This window comes from Bos grunniens, chromosome 6 (genome assembly GCF_055505025.1).
Source record: "Bos grunniens cultivar Pamir isolate PY7600 chromosome 6, Bosgru_T2T1.0, whole genome shotgun sequence".
Lineage (NCBI taxonomy): Eukaryota > Metazoa > Chordata > Mammalia > Artiodactyla > Bovidae > Bos > Bos grunniens.
The window spans coordinates 5,674,744-5,692,410 of NC_141170.1; the positions used below are offsets into that span (position 1 = coordinate 5,674,744).

The 17,667-nt window shown below is 45.4% G+C and overlaps 1 protein-coding gene across 10 annotated transcripts in view; it reads left to right on the forward strand.

Moving 5' to 3' along the window:
• The window catches only part of LDB2 (LIM domain binding 2), a 455,129-nt gene that overhangs the window by 162,019 nt on the left and 275,443 nt on the right, over window positions 1-17,667 (forward strand). For all 10 annotated transcript variants that reach the window (XM_086407461.1, XM_086407456.1, XM_086407464.1 and 7 more), the window contains exon 2: window positions 8,749-8,851. In XM_086407461.1, the coding sequence (XP_086263587.1) occupies window positions 8,749-8,851 (103 nt within the window). The remainder of the gene's footprint in view (window positions 1-8,748; window positions 8,852-17,667) is intronic.

Here is a 17,667-nt window from a genome sequence, read left to right on the forward strand (position 1 = left end):
TTTCACTTTCACATAAAAGATGGACTATGAAGGGCTATATGATTTTCATGAGATGGTTGTTTATGGGAGCCTGGGGGAAGGGAAAGAAAAACAGAGCTGGCTGTGGATACCTGGGACATCTTTTTTTATTTATAATTTTTCATTCCTTTTAAAAAGGAAAAAAGATATTATTTTAATAATGATTAATTATTAAACTATTATTTAAATTATCAAACCACCTGGATAATGGGCCCATGAGTCTTCATCATATTCTATGTTTTTTAAAAATTGATAAAATAAAAAGTCTCTTATTTGCGTTACAGTCAATGAAGTGTATTCACTTAACGAACATTCCACTGAAAAGAGCAAGAAAAATACCCACAGGCAGTTCAGTGGAACAGCGTGTAAGTGAGAAGTCCCTCCTGCAACCGTGTGGACTGGTCACGTGCGTGGCTGGTGCGTCCATGGATAACAAGGGAGGCAGCAGTGATGTGACACAGAAAGGCCCTCTTGTATGCTGTCCTGGGCCCCTAGCCACGGAGTTTAGGTTTAAGATTCCCTCCAGTCTTGGAGGAAGAATCTTACTCACTATGTGGGTATGGCCTCTCCATTTCTTCTACTGCTTAGCTGTAGATGGGAGACCTACTGAGGATGGAGAGACACTTAATACCAGGTCCTTTGGCTTCCCTGGTGGCTCAGACGGTAAAGCATCTGCCTGCAGTGCAGGAGACCTGGGTTCCATCCCTGGGTTGGGAAGATCCCCTGGAGAAGGAAATGGCAACCCACTCCAGTACTCTTGCCTGGAAAATTCCATGGACTGTTGAGCCTGGTGGGCTGCAGTCCATGGGGTCGCAAAGAGTCGGACACAGCTGAGCGACTTCACTTTCACGTTTCCTTAGGCACCTAGTATGGCAGGCACAAGGTTAGAGAAACATATTGGGCCCAAGAAGTACATTCTGGTTTTTCTGTACCATCCTAAGGAAAAACTCAAGCGAAATTTTTGGCCAAGCCAGTATATTTCAAGGCAGTGATTCAATTATAATTTGATCCGCACTCTAACTGGGTAGAGGTGTCGAGCTTTTCTAGCACAGAAGACAGGGAAAAAGGAATCCAAGGACTGAGACTTGGTCTTTGTTGGACATGCCCGTCCAAAAGAACAATATATGCAAAAATGAGGGGGCAGGAAATGGTTAATAAGGGACCCTTGGTTTGAAAAGCTAAGCTGCTGGGTCCTTTGACTCCACACAGGCCAACTCCTCACTATGCTGGCCCCCAGAAGGATAATAATGGCTTTTTTCTGGATTGCCTGATGGTTCGGCAATAAAGAATCTGCCTGCAATGCAGGAGATGCAGAAGATGTGGGTTCAATCCCTGGATCAGGAAGATCTCCTGAAGGAGGGGATGGCTACCCACTCCAGTGTTCTTGCCTGGATAATCCCATGGACAGAGAAACCTGGCAGGCTACGACTGAGTCTCAAAGAGTTGGACAGGTCTAAGGAACTGAACACACCTGGATAGGATGTGTTTTACAATATATCCACCAAATATTGTATCTATTGTATCTGGCAGTACCTGGTGTGCATGGCCACCCCCACATACCCCAGAACAAAACCTCCGGCTCTTGGTTTGTTTTTAAGGGTATTTGTCATAACCTTTACCACTGAATCTTGAGAGGTTGATCTTGACCCACTGGTGAGTCTCAAGGCCTTTCCTGGTTAATCTCCATGTTGGTTTGAATTGAGGGGTTGCCTTCATGGAGAGTTGGCAGCATCCTGCCTGCCCTCACCTCTTAGGGGAAACCAGGCTTTGCGAGTGCCTCTGTGGAATCCTTGCTGCTAAAAGGCCTTGGGAATTTTCCACATGCAGCCTCTTACTGGTCAGCTGACTGGACTTGGCCATGCAGCCTGCTCCAAATGGAACTTCCTGGGTCATTCATTTCTCTGCTGATGGAGGCAGCACGTTTGCAATCAGGAGGCGGAAGTGCTAGCCTGTGCATCAGCTCAGTTCAGTTCAGTCGCTCAGTCGTGTCCGACTCTGCGACCCCATGAATCACAGCACGCCAGGCCTCCCTGTCCATCACCAACTCCCGGAGTTCACTCAAACTCATGTCCATCGAGTCGGTAATGCCATCCAGCCATCTCATCCTCTGTCGTCCCCTTCTCCTCCTGCCCCCAATCCCTCCCAGCATCAGAGTCTTTTCCAATGAGTCAACTCTTCGCATGAGGTGGCTGAAGTACTGGAGTTTCAGTTTTAGCATCATTCCTTCCAAAGAACACCCAGGACTGATCTCCTTTAGAATGGACTGGTTGGATCTCCTTGCAGTCCAAGGGACTCTCAAGAGTCTTCTCCAACACCACAGTTCAAAAGCATCAATTCTTTGGCGCTCAGCTGTCTTCACAGTCCAACTCTCACATCCATACATGACCACTGGAAAAACCATAGCCTTGACTAGACAGACCTTTGTTGGCAAAGTAATGTCTCTGGTTTTCAATATGCTATCTAGCTTGGTCATAACTTTCCTTCCAAGAAGTAAGGGTCTTTTAATTTCATGGCTGAAATCACCATCTGCAGTGATTTTGGAGCCCCCCAAAGTAAAGTCTGACACTGTTTCCACTGTTTCCCCATCTATTTCCCATGAACTGATGGGACCAGATGCCATGATCTTCATTTTCTGAACGCTGAGCTTTTAGCCAACTTTTCACTCTTCTCTTTTACCTTCATTAAGAGGCTCTTTAGTTCCTCTTCACTTTCTTCCATAAGGGTGGTGTCATCTGCGTATCTGAGGTTATTGATATTTCTCCCGGCAATCTTGATTCCAGCTTGTGCTTCTTCCAGCCCAGCGTTTCTCATGATGTACTCTGCATATAAGTTAAATAAGCAGGGTGACAATATACAACCTTGATGTACTCCGTTTCCTCTTTGGAACCAGTCTGTTGTTCCATGTCCAGTTCTAAGTGTTGCTTCATGACCTGCATACAGATTTCTCAAGAGGCAGGTCAGGTGGTCTGGTATTCCCATCACTTTCAGAATTTTCCACAGCCTGTGCATAGAAAGGCAGAATCGTGCCCAGGCACTTTCTGTTACCTTTCCTTGGTCTCTTTCACATGTGGTCAAGCAGAGCCCTGTTGCCTTTGTCTGCAAGGGTCATGCCATCTAGATGACTGACATCTAGAAATCGAATATGGAAGCACTGATTTTTTACCATTGCCCACAGCTCATGAGGTTGTTGGCTCAGCTCCGTGGCTGAGAGCTGAGATTCCACCTGTCACATTGCTAGATTTTCTGCTAGAAACTTCACATTGGTTCGGCATGGGTTTTTATAGTATTTCTGCTGCTCCCTGGATTCCTGGCCTAGCTACTATGCAGATTTCTTCCATAAAATTGCCTCACTGATCCCAGGAACTATACTAACCGGTGAATGGCAGGAGGGGGTAAAGAGGAGGTTCATTTTCAGAGAAAAGCACATGAAGGTGAGAGAAGGGGGCAAAATCTGGAAGGACTGGAGGAGATCCACTCGAGCAAAATGTCCTGCAGCCAGTGCCAGCCTCTTCTACTCTTGCTTGTTGTCTTCAATCTAAGGTGAAAATCACTTTTTGAACAGAACTGTTTGGTAAAAAACATGGGCTGGTTTATCAATTATACAAATCCACTGCTATAGTGAGCGAGGCTCTGAATGTATGTGAGCAAGAAGGTGTGGGAGTCTTCTGTACTTTCCTCTTAATTTTGTTGTGAACTAAAACTACTCTAAAAAGATTAAATCCATTAAAAAAAATAGGCTAGAATTAGCAGACTTTCATCAGCTAGAAAGTGGTGAAGCTAAGTTCCCATGTTGTGTGTGTGTGTGTAGACTAAGGAAACCACAGCATGGGAACTTTCACTTCACCACTTTCTAGCTGATGATCTTGACTGAGAAGTTTAAGTTTTTTGAAATTCAGATTCTCTACTTACAGATATCTTAGCATCAAAGAAGACCATAATGAATAATAATAGCTGCCATTTATTGAGCAACAATTATGTGCCGGACAGTTACTCCCTAGGCTCCACAGTGCACTGCAATAACTGCTCCCAGTTTGCAAATGAATAAATACAGGCAAGGAAGTTGAGGTTTTGACTTAGGTCATCAGTGAATAAGAGGCAGAATTTATATGTTGAAGCCAATGTAACATAGAGGTCAAAGGTATAAATTCTCTCTAAAGACCGCTTGTTGTGCCCCTTGGGAACAACTAGGGCAGTTGTGAATATAAGATGGTTCAATTCATGGGGAAAAAAACTTAGAAAATATTGAGTTACGGGTGGTACTACTAACCCAGTGCCCCCGCCCCCCGCTGCTATGTACGTTCTTTCCATGATCTGCTTCCTTCAGAAAAAAAGCCAAGCGGAGCCTGGATTGTACTTGACATTCACTAATTTTTTCTTAAAAATACTACTTTTTAATCCCCTCTTTCCATCAGAATTTTTCTCTCGTAACTAAGGACTAATTTAAAAACTTTATATATGTGTGTTGGGGGGCAGTTGACAACTGGAGCTTAAAAATAGTGTCCCAAAATTTTTTTGTGCCCGTTTAAAAGTATTGACTGACAGATAAAGTAGGATCGACCATCTAGACCTCACAAAAACGTGAGTTTCTTGAGTTGGGTTGTCTTTGATGGCACAAAAGAGAAGTCCCGTTTCTCGTCTATTCCTTCATCCTCTCAGCCCACATGTGTGTGTGTTCTCTTATGTACCTATGATGTGTCTGGTCCTGTGAAACTATGTATTTTTTTTATTTTTGGAATGTTCTCCCAAGATCTGTGACCAAAGCCAATTGGTTTTGTGTGTGTGTGTATAGTCATTTGATGTAGCCTTCTCCTGCCAAACCTGCCCTGACATTTCCCGAGACACTGAGTCATCTCATGTTCCATTACAGTTGGTTTGAATCAAATGTCATCCCCCGCTCTGAGGTCTTTACCCACCCCTTGACTTCTGCCAGCACTCCCTTGTCTGGGTCCTGCGGAAACTGAATGGCTGCTTACGGACAATCCTCCCACCTCCTGACAGCCTGGACCCTTTCTTTTTTCCTAGTGACTTCAGATCAGCCTGTGTGCCCCCGGGGCTTTCACCTTCCACTGGTCCACTTTCTAGCAAAAGGGCTAGAAACCCAGAGTGAGATGACAGGAGGATGGAGCTGGAGGAACTGATTTAGTCCCTGGGTCTTTGAACAATTAGCAAGCAAAAGAGAGTTGGTTAACTTCTCTCTTTCTTTTTTTTTAATTGAAGGATAATTGTTTTGCAATATTGTATTGGCTTCTGCCATACAACGTTGTGAATCAGCCACCAGTACACAAGTGTATGTCCCCTCCCTCCTGAACCTCCCCGCCCCCCACTCCCCTGCATCCCACCCCTCTAGGTTGTCACAGAACACTGGGTTGAGTTCCCTCGGCCCATACAGCAGCTTCCCGCTGACCATCTATTTTAGGGACGGAGGAGCCTGGTTGGCTGCTGTCTATGGGGTCGCACAGAGTCGGACATGACTGAAGCGACTTAGCAGCAGCAGCAGCAGCAGTTATATGGGCTTCCAGGTGGCGCTAGTGATAAAGAACCTGCCTGTCAGTGGAAGAGACAAAAGAGACATGGGTTCGATCCTAAGGCTGGGAATGGGCATGGCAACCCACTCCAGTGCTCTTGCCTGGACAACCCCATGGACAGAGGAGCCTGGTGGGTTACAGCCCGTAGGGTTGCAAAGAGTTAGACACGACTGAAGCAACTTAGCATGCAGAAGTGTATGTATCTCAAGGCTACTCTCTCAATTCGTCCCATTGCGTCCAAAGTCTGTTCTCTATGTCTGTGTCTCTAGTCTTGCCCTGCAAATAGGTTCATCAGTCCCATTTTTCTAGATTCCTTATATTTGTGTTCATATATGAAATTTGTTTTTCTCTTTCTGACTTACTTAACTCTGTATAATAGGCTCTAGGTTCATCCACCTCACTAGAACTGACTCAAGTATGTTCCTTTTCATGGCTGAGTAATATTCCGTCATATCTATATATCTATATCTATCTCACAATGCTTTATCCATTCATAAGTTTCCACTATGTCACAGATAGGTATTGTTGCCAAGAAATGGGTTACAGACAGTCAAAGTGATTTGGAAACATACTCAATTTGGAAACAGTTTTGATGTAGAGTTCTTCAGAACATGAAATGCTTCATCCCTTAGAAGTGACATTAAAGATGGTAGATAAGCGAATGCAGCATTGCATTGATCTTCACTGTGTTCCCAGCACTCTGCTGGGCACATTACAGCCACTGACTTACTGAAATGCCACATCTTCTGTGCAAGATACTTATTAATGTAACTGTTGTTGTATCTTCTGGTTGAGATATGTATTATTGTTGGCATTATCATTATCCTTAATTTCCAAGTAAGGAAATAGGCTCACGGAGGTAAAATAAGCTGTTCAAGTTCACATAGCTGGGAAAAGGTGTCAGGATGTGCCTGCTCCGAGGGCTGTGCACAGGACAGATCCACCAATGAGGTATTAATAATACCACCTGCCCTACTGCATGGTTCGAGCCTCCTCCTGAGCATGAGTCCTGACAATGGAGCAGTAGAGTGAAGGGCTTGAAAAGAAACCAGACTGAGACAAAATATGAACCTTTCCATCACCCTTCCTTCTTCCTGAACCCTAGTCCTTGCCTCCCCAAAGATGTAGAAAAATGAGTTGGGCAGGGGGTGGGGTGGGAGGAATTGGGAGACTGGGATTGACACAGATTATTGTTCAGTTGCTCAGTCGTGTCCAGCTCTTTGCGGCCCCATGGACTGCAGCACGCCAGGCTTCTCTCTCCTCCACTATCGCCACTGAGTCAGTGATGCCATCCAACCGTCTCATCTCCTGTTGCCCCCTTCTCCTTTTGCCTTCGATCTTTTCCAGCATCAGGATCTTTTCCGGTGAGTTGGCTCTTCACACCAGGTGACAAAAGTACACATGCACACGCGTGTGTGTGTACACGTGAATGCACGCCATGTGTACACTCAGTCTTGTCCAACTATTTTCAGCCCCTCGGACCACAGCCCACCAGGCTCCTCTGTCCATGGGATTTTCCAGGCAAGAATACTGAAGGGGGTTGCTCTTTCCTCCTCCAGGGATCTTCCTGATCCAGTCATTGAACCCACATCTCCTGCATTGACAGGCAGATTCTTTACCGCTGAGCCACCTGGGCAGTCTCACGTTGCTGTTGGTGTTCAGGCACTAAATTGTGTCTGACTCTTTGTGAGCCCATGGACTAGAACATGACAGATTTCCCTCTCCTTCATTATCTCCTGAATTTGCTCAGACTCATGTCCATTGAGTCAGTGATGCCATCCAACTCTCTCATCTTCTGTCATCCCCTTCTCCTGCCTTCAATATTTCCCTGCATCAGTGTCTTTTCCAATGAGCCAGCCCTTTGCATCAAGTGACCAAAGTATTAGAGCTTCAGCTTCAGCATCAGTCTTTCCAATAAATATTCAGGGTTGATTTCCTTTAGGATTGACTGGTTTGATCTCCTTGCTGTCCAAGGGACTCTCAAGAGTCTTCTCCAGCAGCACAATTTGGAATTATCAACTATTGAGCACTCATATATGTCTATGTGCACATGTGTATATGTGCACATTATTCATACTGGGTGCAAAATGGATAACGAATGAGAACCTACGATATAGTACAGGGAACTTTACTCCATTCTCTGTGGTGACTCAAATGGGAAGGAAATCCTAAAAAGAGAAGGTATATCTATATGTGTAGCTGATTCACTTTGCTACTCAGCAGAAACTAACACAGTATTGTAAAGCAACTATACTTCAATAAAAATTGATGAACGAAAATTAAAATTAAAAAATAACTTGGGAGTAAATCGAGTACTATGCAGAGAATGAGGCACAGTTAGGACCCCCCCCCACCGTTTAAACACAACAATATGCATAATCCCCCCAAGTCCCTGTTGGGGAAGCCCTTCTCCTGCCCTTGAAGATTTGCAGTGACATTAACGGTCTTCAACTTGGTCAAGTTCAAAGTATTTTCTGGACGAACAAGGGAAACTCTCCACCCAAGACAAACGAGCAGAGCCCCTGTGGATGGCCTGCATTCTGCCGGACTGTTCTGTTGTTAATAACTGATTTAATAACGAGCTAGTGATTGCCTGTCATCTTAAACCAATCCTCGAGAATAGTCCTCATGTATGTGATGTTTGCTTGTGCACAAACTCATCTTTCTACATAAATCCAGGTAGCAACACCTGTGTCTTTCAGAGGGATATTTACATGGAGGAATGCCACAAGCCACACACAATCTTTTCTTTTTCTTTAAATAAATTATCTTTAAAAAATGTAGTCTCCTTAACCTGGTTGTAATATTGTGGTTTCTGTTTGTAAAGTCTGGCTCTTAAAAGAGCAAAGTGAAAGAAAGAGAAAAAAGGCTGAGTACATTTTACGTTAAATGCAAACCCTTTTCTTAAAAACTGTCACAGTATTCCAAACTACGTTTATTAAATCTCCCCAAATATGTCCCCCAGAATTAATTTTCATTCACTTTGCATTAGCTTGTTTATTGGATTGGAATTCCATCCCCATTTGAGGCAATTAATTTGAAGAGTGACCACACACCCGCCCACACTCCTTCCAGAACACCCACACACATATGCTGAGACCCAAGCCACCGGTGACTGGGTTTTTCGGCCTTTTTCCCTTTCTCAGCTCCTCTCTGAGCTATTTTCCGCTCTTGCCTGCTAAATAAATGATCTGTCTCTTTGCAGGACAGCGACAACCTCTGGTGGGACGCGTTTGCCACCGAGTTTTTTGAAGATGATGCCACATTAACCCTTTCATTTTGTTTGGAAGATGGACCAAAGCGATACAGTAAGAAAGCAGTTTATTTTCTCTAATATTTCCTTTTATTTTTTCCTGCGCCTGAAAGAAAACCACAGGGGTCTTCAGAGAATAGAATGCTGCTGACAGGCTGACAGTGTTCCCTGCCCTCCTGCCTCTGATCAAGGCATTGTCACCGGGCAGCAGCCTGACTCAGAGGCGGCGCGCTGTTTCCTTTGCAACTTAGGATGTCTAGGCATTTGCCTGTTTTGAGAGCAAGGCAGATGTGAACTAAGTTCCCCAATGACTGGTGGGAGCTGAATTGTGGACAGTTGTCACCCCTCACTTCCCTGCAAACCTTCTTTATCCTTGACAACTCATACTTCACATGCACCGTTTTGCTACTGAAGTTTCCTTAAAAAAAAAAAAAAAAAAAAGTCTTACAGTCACGGTATCAGCCACCTCCTTCTAATCCCCTCTTATCAATTATCTCAAGTATTTATTTGACAAGTGCTATGTTTTCTTGCGGGCGGGGGAGCCCACAGCTGCTTGGAACACACACTTTGGGATTCCTGTTGACAGAATTTATAGTTCTTTGTCTTTCCAGCGAGTGATAACTCTGTAAAGAACCACAAATTACAGCCCGTGGCACCTTGGGTAACAGCTGATCTGTCCTGATTAGGTTCAGCCAACTTGTCAGAGATGAGATTTGCTAGTTATGCTGGGAGACTGAGAGGCATAGATACATCAGCACAAAAGCAATTAATGTCCAGTTAGATCAGGAGAGATGCGTTTTCAGAAATCAGCGTTGCGCAGTAGGAAAGGATCTGTCTGTCAGAGGGTAAAGCATCCCAAATGTCACAAATACAGAGCTGATAATGGGAGCGGTCACAGTATGTACAAACGGGTCGGTTCAGAGCATTGGGTAATTGATAGGTAATAGCAGTCTTGATAAACACCATGAAAAGATCTGACGGCTTCTAAATGTATTGCAAAGCAATTAGCGTACAATAAGTGTGTTTTTTTTCTTGATGCTACAGGGCTTCAGATAACTTAGTATTTGGATCTATTGCAAGATGAGTTGATTAATTATGCCAATACATGCACGGTGATTTTGCAAAAGTGGCAAACTGGTGGGGAGCAGGACAGCTTGCTCGACGGAAGTTCAGAGCCAGGAGCATCTCTTTAGATTTGTATATTGCAGGCTTTTAGAGGTAGGGGACATGTTCAATACATGTTTTGTATGAGAGGGGCAGCTTCTCTGCCAGACAAGGGGCTGCTCCAGAATGTCTTTACACTCGACATAAGGACGCCTGTTGCAAGCACCAGCAGACCCACCTCACCGGGGTCCTAATGAGTTCCCTGGCTTTTCTGAGCGTGGGTGCTCCCAACCTCCTCACACCCGAGAGTGGGAGAGTCGAAGCTACTATCTCAGAATTCCCTGGGAGATGAATGAACTCAGCAATCTAACAGTTACTCTCTCCCCAAAAGCCTGCCTGATCAATGATGAATAATTGCGAACCAAGCAGTCATCCATCCTCCGAGCCTTATTTTTTTTCTGAGGCATAAGCTCAGATAACTTCAAGTTATCATTGTTTCATGTTCCTGTGCTTGTTTGTGTGTGTGTGAATCCATCAGGGTCTGCTCGGGGAACTAGAATTACTAATAAAACAGATTCTCAATCTTCCATCTGTCCACTCCTGACCCCAACATCATTTGGTGTGGGGAGGGCAGGGGGCGAGGCGGGCAGTGAGGCATGGTCAGGGCTCTTTGAAGATCTTATATTCACGTACAGGAGTGCCTGCCTGACAACGAGCCATTGTTGCCCAGGCTTCTTTGTTCCTCTGAGCCAAAATATTTCCCGAGCGGCAGAGAGAAACAAAGATGATTGACAGTCTGGAGCCGAGTCTCATCAGCTGCTTTGCTGACAGTCGGGTGATGTGCGCACGCTTGCTGATGTGCGGGCTAGTGACAGCTGATTGACAGCCGAGGACCGGGAGATAGGGAAGATGAAGGATGTTTGGAACGTCTGACACGCGCTGTTTATGCAGCGCTCCGAGCATCTTGAGGCTACCTTAACCCGTTGGCGGTCCAGGCACACTGTGCCGGCTGGGCAGGGAAAACGCACGCTGGCCCCGTGCTGGGGGCTGCAGCCTTTTCTTGACACCTTGCAGGGAGCTGAGAGCTGTGTATTTCTGAGGGAGAAAGTAGGACTTGGCTATTACATTTATATATGTAAGACATTTCTGCAAATTACTTTCATTCTAAGTACCAAGAAATATTCCAGGTGAGGTTTACTTAACCCTTACTAGAAAAAAACTTTTCCTTCTCCCTCCCTATCTCTGTGTTTTCAGAGGGTCTCTCAGCTCAAATAGATCGTATCTCAAAGCTACCGTAAATCCTGTAATATGTGCTACTTGTTTATTTGTTGCCTGTCATCCTGTATTAGAATGTTATCTCTCTGTGCACCAGGGCTTTGTTTTATTTATTACTGAATTATCAAGTTAATACAGAAACTGGCACAAGACAGGTGCCCAATAAATACTCATTGAATGACTCTATGAATGGACATTTTGGGGGAAAATTCTTTGCACTTCTTTAAATGGGGAGAACTCAAACCAACGTGCTCTGCTTGGTTTTCAAATAAGTTCTAGGGTGTGGTTGGATCTATTTTAAGTTGCACGGTTGGAACGGGGATGAGACGGTTGGGTGGCATCACCGACTGGATGGATATGAGTTTGAGCAAGCTCTGGGAGTTGGTGATGGACAGCCTGGTGTGTTGCAGTCCATGGGGTCTCAAAGTCGGTCACGACTGAACAACTGAACTGAACTGCATTGGGAGGGGGAAACCTAACCATATAATAATTCAGGAAGTAATTATGTTTGGGAAGACACACTACTCTTCCATTTATTATTTATATTTTGGCTGTGTGGCATCCAGGATCTTAGTTCTCTGACCAGGGATTAAAACCCTGTCTCCTGCATTGGAACTGAGGAGTCCTAACCACTGGCCTGCCGGCCAAATCCATTTGCTCTGCCTTTTAGAAAGCCCCTGTTGCTCCATCCACCCGGGTCCCTACTCTCCTGATGGGAGTGGCCTCCCTCCTCAGATCGGGTATGATCGGAACTGCCGATGGAGACTGCTGCTGTCTTCCTAGAAGGCTGGTGTATAGTTGATGAGGAGAGGACCCAGAGGAACAGAGTTACTGGAAAAGGTCTGCCATCGGGCTGTGCAGCGCCTAAGGTTATGTGCCTGCCGCTGCCTCGGGAGCCATCCTGAAGGTATCTTCCCAGCAGCTGGAGAAACCCACAGTCCAGGGAGGTGGTTTCTCTTTGGGTGTGGTGGACTCTCGAATGGGGAAGAGGGCCAGGCGGAAGAGATTCCTTCCTGGTCAGCAAGTCCAAGTTAAAGATCAGGAGAGCTGAAGAGTGCCTTTTCCGGAAGTGGACCCTTCCTCCGCCCCCAGAGCCCCAGCTGGTGAGTTGCGAGGCCTCAGGCTGACCACCTCCAAAGTCAGAGTCAGGGCACCCTACCCCATCCCATCCTACCCTTTCATCTCCCACTGCCAAGGGGGAAGAAATGTGTGTCAATTCACACATTTCTGAAAACACCAGTCGCAAATAATAATGTGTCTTATTTGACAGAGAAGACAAGTGAGAAGAGGAAGGGGATGGCAGAGCCCTCTGCACGCTCGTTTTGCAATTTTAAGGTGCTGCGTGATTTTCTCCTCCATCTTGTATGGAAGTGACCATTCTTAGGTTGCCTGCTCACTGTCAGCATCAAGCAAGGGTCAGTTTTCCTCTGCACCTTTTCTGGGCACAGAGCAGAACTGTGGGCACAGTCTCCCCAGCTCCTGGTGACCAGCACAGACACTTTTGGTGAAGACACTGGTTAACCCCCTAAAGAGACCTAGGCTAACGTCCAGGGCCACGATGGCTGTATTCTTCATCTATAGGAAATACGTGATTGCCAGTTCATTCAGGAAAGGGTTCTCTGCTGGGAGAGATGCATGGAGAAAGTTCTCCTGTGTTCCATGGAGACAGTGGAGAGGCTGGGAGGCCATTGGATATATTCAACAATAGAAAGCACACAAGGATTCAATGTGAACATTCTTGGGTCTTAACTTATGCCTTGATTATTAAAGAGAACCTCTATTTCCTCAAATGGACTCAATACTACCATCACTGGTTTATGGTAAAAATTAAAGGAGATAAGATGATCAGAGACCCTTGGAGCGTTTGAACAATGTAGCAGTCAGCTCTCGTATTCTTTTTAATATTTATTTATTTATTTAGGGCTTCATCTGTGGCTCAAAGGGTAGAAAATCTGCCTGCATTGCAGGAGACCTGGGTTCCATCCCTGGGTTGGGAAGATCACCTAGAGAAGGAATTGCTTACCCATGCCAGTTTTCTTGCCTACAGTCCTTGGGGTCGCAAAGAGTCAGACATGACTGAGCCACTAACACTTTCACTTTTTATTTCTTTGGGTGCATCAGGTCTTAATTGCGACATGCCGAATCTTTCACTGTGGCGTGCGGGCTTCTCTAGATGTGGCGCCTGAGCTCTGGAGGGGGATGGCTCAGTAGTTGTAGCTGGTGGGCCTAGTTGCCCTGTGACATGTGGGGTCGTAGTTCCCAGACCAGGGATCAAACCCTTGTCCCCTGCATTGGAAGGCGGATTCTTAATCACTGGACTGCTAGGGAAGTCCCCACTATTACTACTGATAACAATACGCAGCTTGGGCGTCAGTGCAGCTTCTGTGCATTGGAGAGGCTTGCCGTGGTCAAGTCCTTGTCAAGTACCTAGAGCTTGCTGGGCAGCAGGGAGCCCACAGACAGCTTTGCTGGGCAATTCCTACTGAAATGCAGCATTGAAGTGACCACCTCCTCCCAGGCTTTCCACTGCAGAAAACCCACAGTCATCACTGCTGAGTGAAGTGGGAGAGGAAGTGAAGAGTGACTGAGTGTGTGTGGGCTCTGGGCTTTGGGGCTGAAGACTCCAAACTCTACACTATGTCCAGGTTGGCCTTGTTCTGGAAATTTGGTGGGGAGGGCTGATACAAATACTAAAATGCCATCTTATCTGGGGGCACTTCTCATTGGCCCCCAGTTTTTTAAAAAAAATTTTATCTCCCTCATTATTTTTAGGGAGAGGTGCGTGGTTCAGGTGGAGAAGGAAATGGCAACCCACTCCAGTGTTCTTGCCTGGAGAATCTGGTGGGCTGCCGTCTATGGGGTCGCACAGAGTCGGACGCGACTGAAGCGACTTAGCAGCAGCAGCAGCAGCGTGGTTCAGGCAGGGGTTCTGGGTCTGATACCTGGATTCAGACCCACCTTTGTCTTTTACTTGATTACTATCAAACTACTTGATCCCAGCTTCAACTCATTTGGACAGAGATCATGCATGTATGCTCTGTCATGTCTGACTCTTTGGGACCCCATGGACTGCAGCCTGCCAGGCTCCCCTGTCCATGGAATTTTCCAGGCGAGAATACTGAAGTGGGTTGTCATTTCCTTTTCCAGGGGAATCTTCCCAATACAGGGATCAAACCCGCGTCCCTAGCGTCTCCTGCGTTGGCAGGCGGATTCTTTACCACTGAGCCACCCTGTCTTTTACTACCTGTGTGATTTGGTCCCAGTCACTTTTGAAGCATCAGCGGCCTCCTTTACAAAGCGAAGGTTTGACGAGATGACGCGTGTAAATTTCTTAGCAGAGTTTCCAGCACACAGAAAACAGCTCCATAAACAGCTGTTGTTTTTCAGTTGAATTCCAATGAGCGTACCTCGGCCTCTAGATTGAGATCGAGGGCAACTCAGATAACACAGTCGTCGCTAATCCTTTAAATATGGTTCGTAATTTGAGGGTGACGGGTCCCAGTAATTTGCCGTCTCACAACTCATATTATGCTGAGTCCCACGTTCCTTCCAGAGTAAAGTTTCTGGCAGGACCGCACACCTTTACAGTCACATGAGCCGAAGACTGTTTTGTTTCCTCTGTGGCTTCTGGGTTTATTTCACCGTCCAAAAGCAGAAAGTTGTTCGGGGACATGCCATCACTCTCCGTGCTCTTTCCTTAGTCGTCAGATCCCACTAGATGTTTGAAGACCTGCACGTCGGCCCCTCTCTGGAGCAGTTTCTACACATCTTACCTCTCTTTTACATTTTTTTTCCTGTTTCCCTTTTATTCTGAAAATTCTGATGGCAATATTGATGCAGTTCTTCAGTTTTGTCTTGTAATATGTGCTTTTATGTGAGGTGCATTTGGATGTGTGCCCTTAAGGTAGAGAAATTCTATAAGGCCCAAGTAGCTTGCCTATCTCTGGTTGCTATATTTTTTTCCCCTGGTTCATATTGGTTCACCTTGTCCAGCTGTGTTTTTATTGTGCTTGCTATATCGGAATTCTGAAAACATTTCCCCCTGCTTTCTTTTTCTCCCTGCAATATCACCTTACATGATTAAAAATATGTTTCTGGGAAAATGATTCCTTGAGTTAGCATTTTGACACAACACTTAATAACTATTAGGATATGAACATGAGTATGTTTTTTTAGTAGTACACCTATATATTTTCTTTCTTGTTTTTATTCTTCAACTAAAGAATATTTTATTTAAAAAAATTTTTTACAACGTTGTGTTGGCTTCTGCCATACAACAGTGTGAATCAGCCATAATCATACACACATCGCCTCCCTCCCTAACCTCCCTCACCTCCCTCCTCTCTCCCCATCCCATCCCTCCAGGTCATCAGAAAGTGCAAGATCGGGCTCCCTGCATTGCACAGCAGTTTCTCACTAGCTTCCGTCTTACCCCTGAGAGCGTACTTTGTCTGTTTGTCCCACGCTCTCCCTCCTGCACTGTATCCGCAAGTCCATTCTCTACATCTGTGTCTCCATTCCTTCCCTGCGAATAGGTTCATCAATACCGTTTTTCTAGATTCTATGTATTCCATCTCATCCTCTGTCACCCCGCTTCTCTTCCTGCCCTCAATCTTTCCCAGCAGCAGGGTCTTTTCCAAGGAGTCAACTCTTTGCATCAGGTGGCCAAACTATTGGAGTTTCAGCTTCAGCATCAGTCCTTCCAGTGAATATTCAGGGTTGATTTCCTTTAGGACTGACTAATTTGATCTCCTGGCTGTCCAAGGAACTCTCAAGAGTCTTCTCCAACACCACAATTTGAAAGCATCAATTCTTCTGTGCTCAGCCTTCTTTATGGTCCAACTCTAACATGCATAAATGACTACCGGAAACACCATAGCTTTGACTATATGGAGATTTGTCAGCAAAGTGACGTCTCTGCTTTTTAACACGCTGTCTAGGTTTGTCACACTTTTCTTCCAAGGAGCAAGCATCTTTTAATTTCGTGGCTGCAGTCACCATCTGCAATGATTTGGGAACCCAAGAAAACAAAATTTGTCATAGGATTGTGTAGCTAGCATTTAGAGACCCGTAGCTTCCTCGAGAGGCATATGCCAATTAGTCCAGGGGTTCTTCCTCTGTGAAGTAATTTTGTTTTTCTGAAAATTCTTCATTCCTTTTCTTTCTTTTTTTTTTTCCATTTAAGGAGGTAGAGTTCAAAATCCCTGATTCTGAGTCCTTTTTAGCCTCTGCTCCACCAGAGCTGTGTGAAATTAGGTGTGTGAGGTAATAAACCTCAGTTTCTTTATACATAACATCAAGGTGATCAGAATGCCAACATCATAAGATACTTGTGAAGGTTTAAAGTGAGGTGAAAGTGAGAATTGCTCAGTCATGGCCAACTCTTTGCAACCCCATAGACTATACAGTCCATGGAATTCTCCAGGCCAGAATACTGGAGTGGGTAGCCTATCCCTTCCCCAGGGGATCTTCCCAACCCGGGGATGGAACTATGTCTCCCACATTGCAGGTGGATTCTTTACCTGCTGAGCTATAAGGGAAGCCCAAGAATACTGGAGTGGGTAGCCTATCCCTTCTCCAGAGGATCTTCCCAACACGGGAATTGAACCAAGGCCTCCTGCACTGCAGGCAGATTGTTTACCAACTGAGCCACCAGGGATTAAATAAGGTTAAATAACACACACCTTAATCTTCAATCACTTCTCCCTGGTGATCTCCCCGGTGATGGACAGGGGGGCCTGGCATGCTGCATTTCATGGGGTCGAAAAGAGTCGGACACGGCTGAATGACTGAACTGAACCGAACTGAACAGATACCTTAGCTTAGTGCTGTCCATGAAAAACGCACAGCAAATGTTTATTGCTTGGATAAATGAATGGATGGATGAATAAGAGAATGAGTTGAACCTATGATATGCCAGTCACTTGGCATTAATACTACTTCCCTGGCAGCTCAGCTGGTAAAGAATCTGCCTGCAATGCAGGAGACCCCAGTTCAATTCCTGGGTTGGGAAGATTCCCTGGAGAAGGGAACGCCTACCCACTTGAGTATCCTGGCCTGGAGAATTCCACAGACTGTATAGTCCACGGGATTGCAAAAAGTTGGACACGACTGGGCAACTTTCACTTTCACTTTGACATACATATAAAGGATAGTTCCCTTTATTCTTTTCGTCGTTTAACACACAGTAGGAAAATCTCTGGCTCTGGGCAAAGCTTGATCAAATTTGTCTGCCATGGGGAAACCTTGAGAATTTAATGACTAACTGGGAGAAAAGTTCATACTAATGGAAGGTGATGACTTAAATAAACAAGTTCCAAACTATTACAATGATGACACTTGTCCAACAGAAGGTGACGTTGCCACCCTTATTTTGCTCCGAGACCAAGGAGTGCCATCCTCTGTTCTAGGCACTTTGGGGTTCTATATCTTGTTTGCTGAGGACCAGACAAAAGGAAGGGAACTGCGATTGCATTCAAAAACTAATCGGAG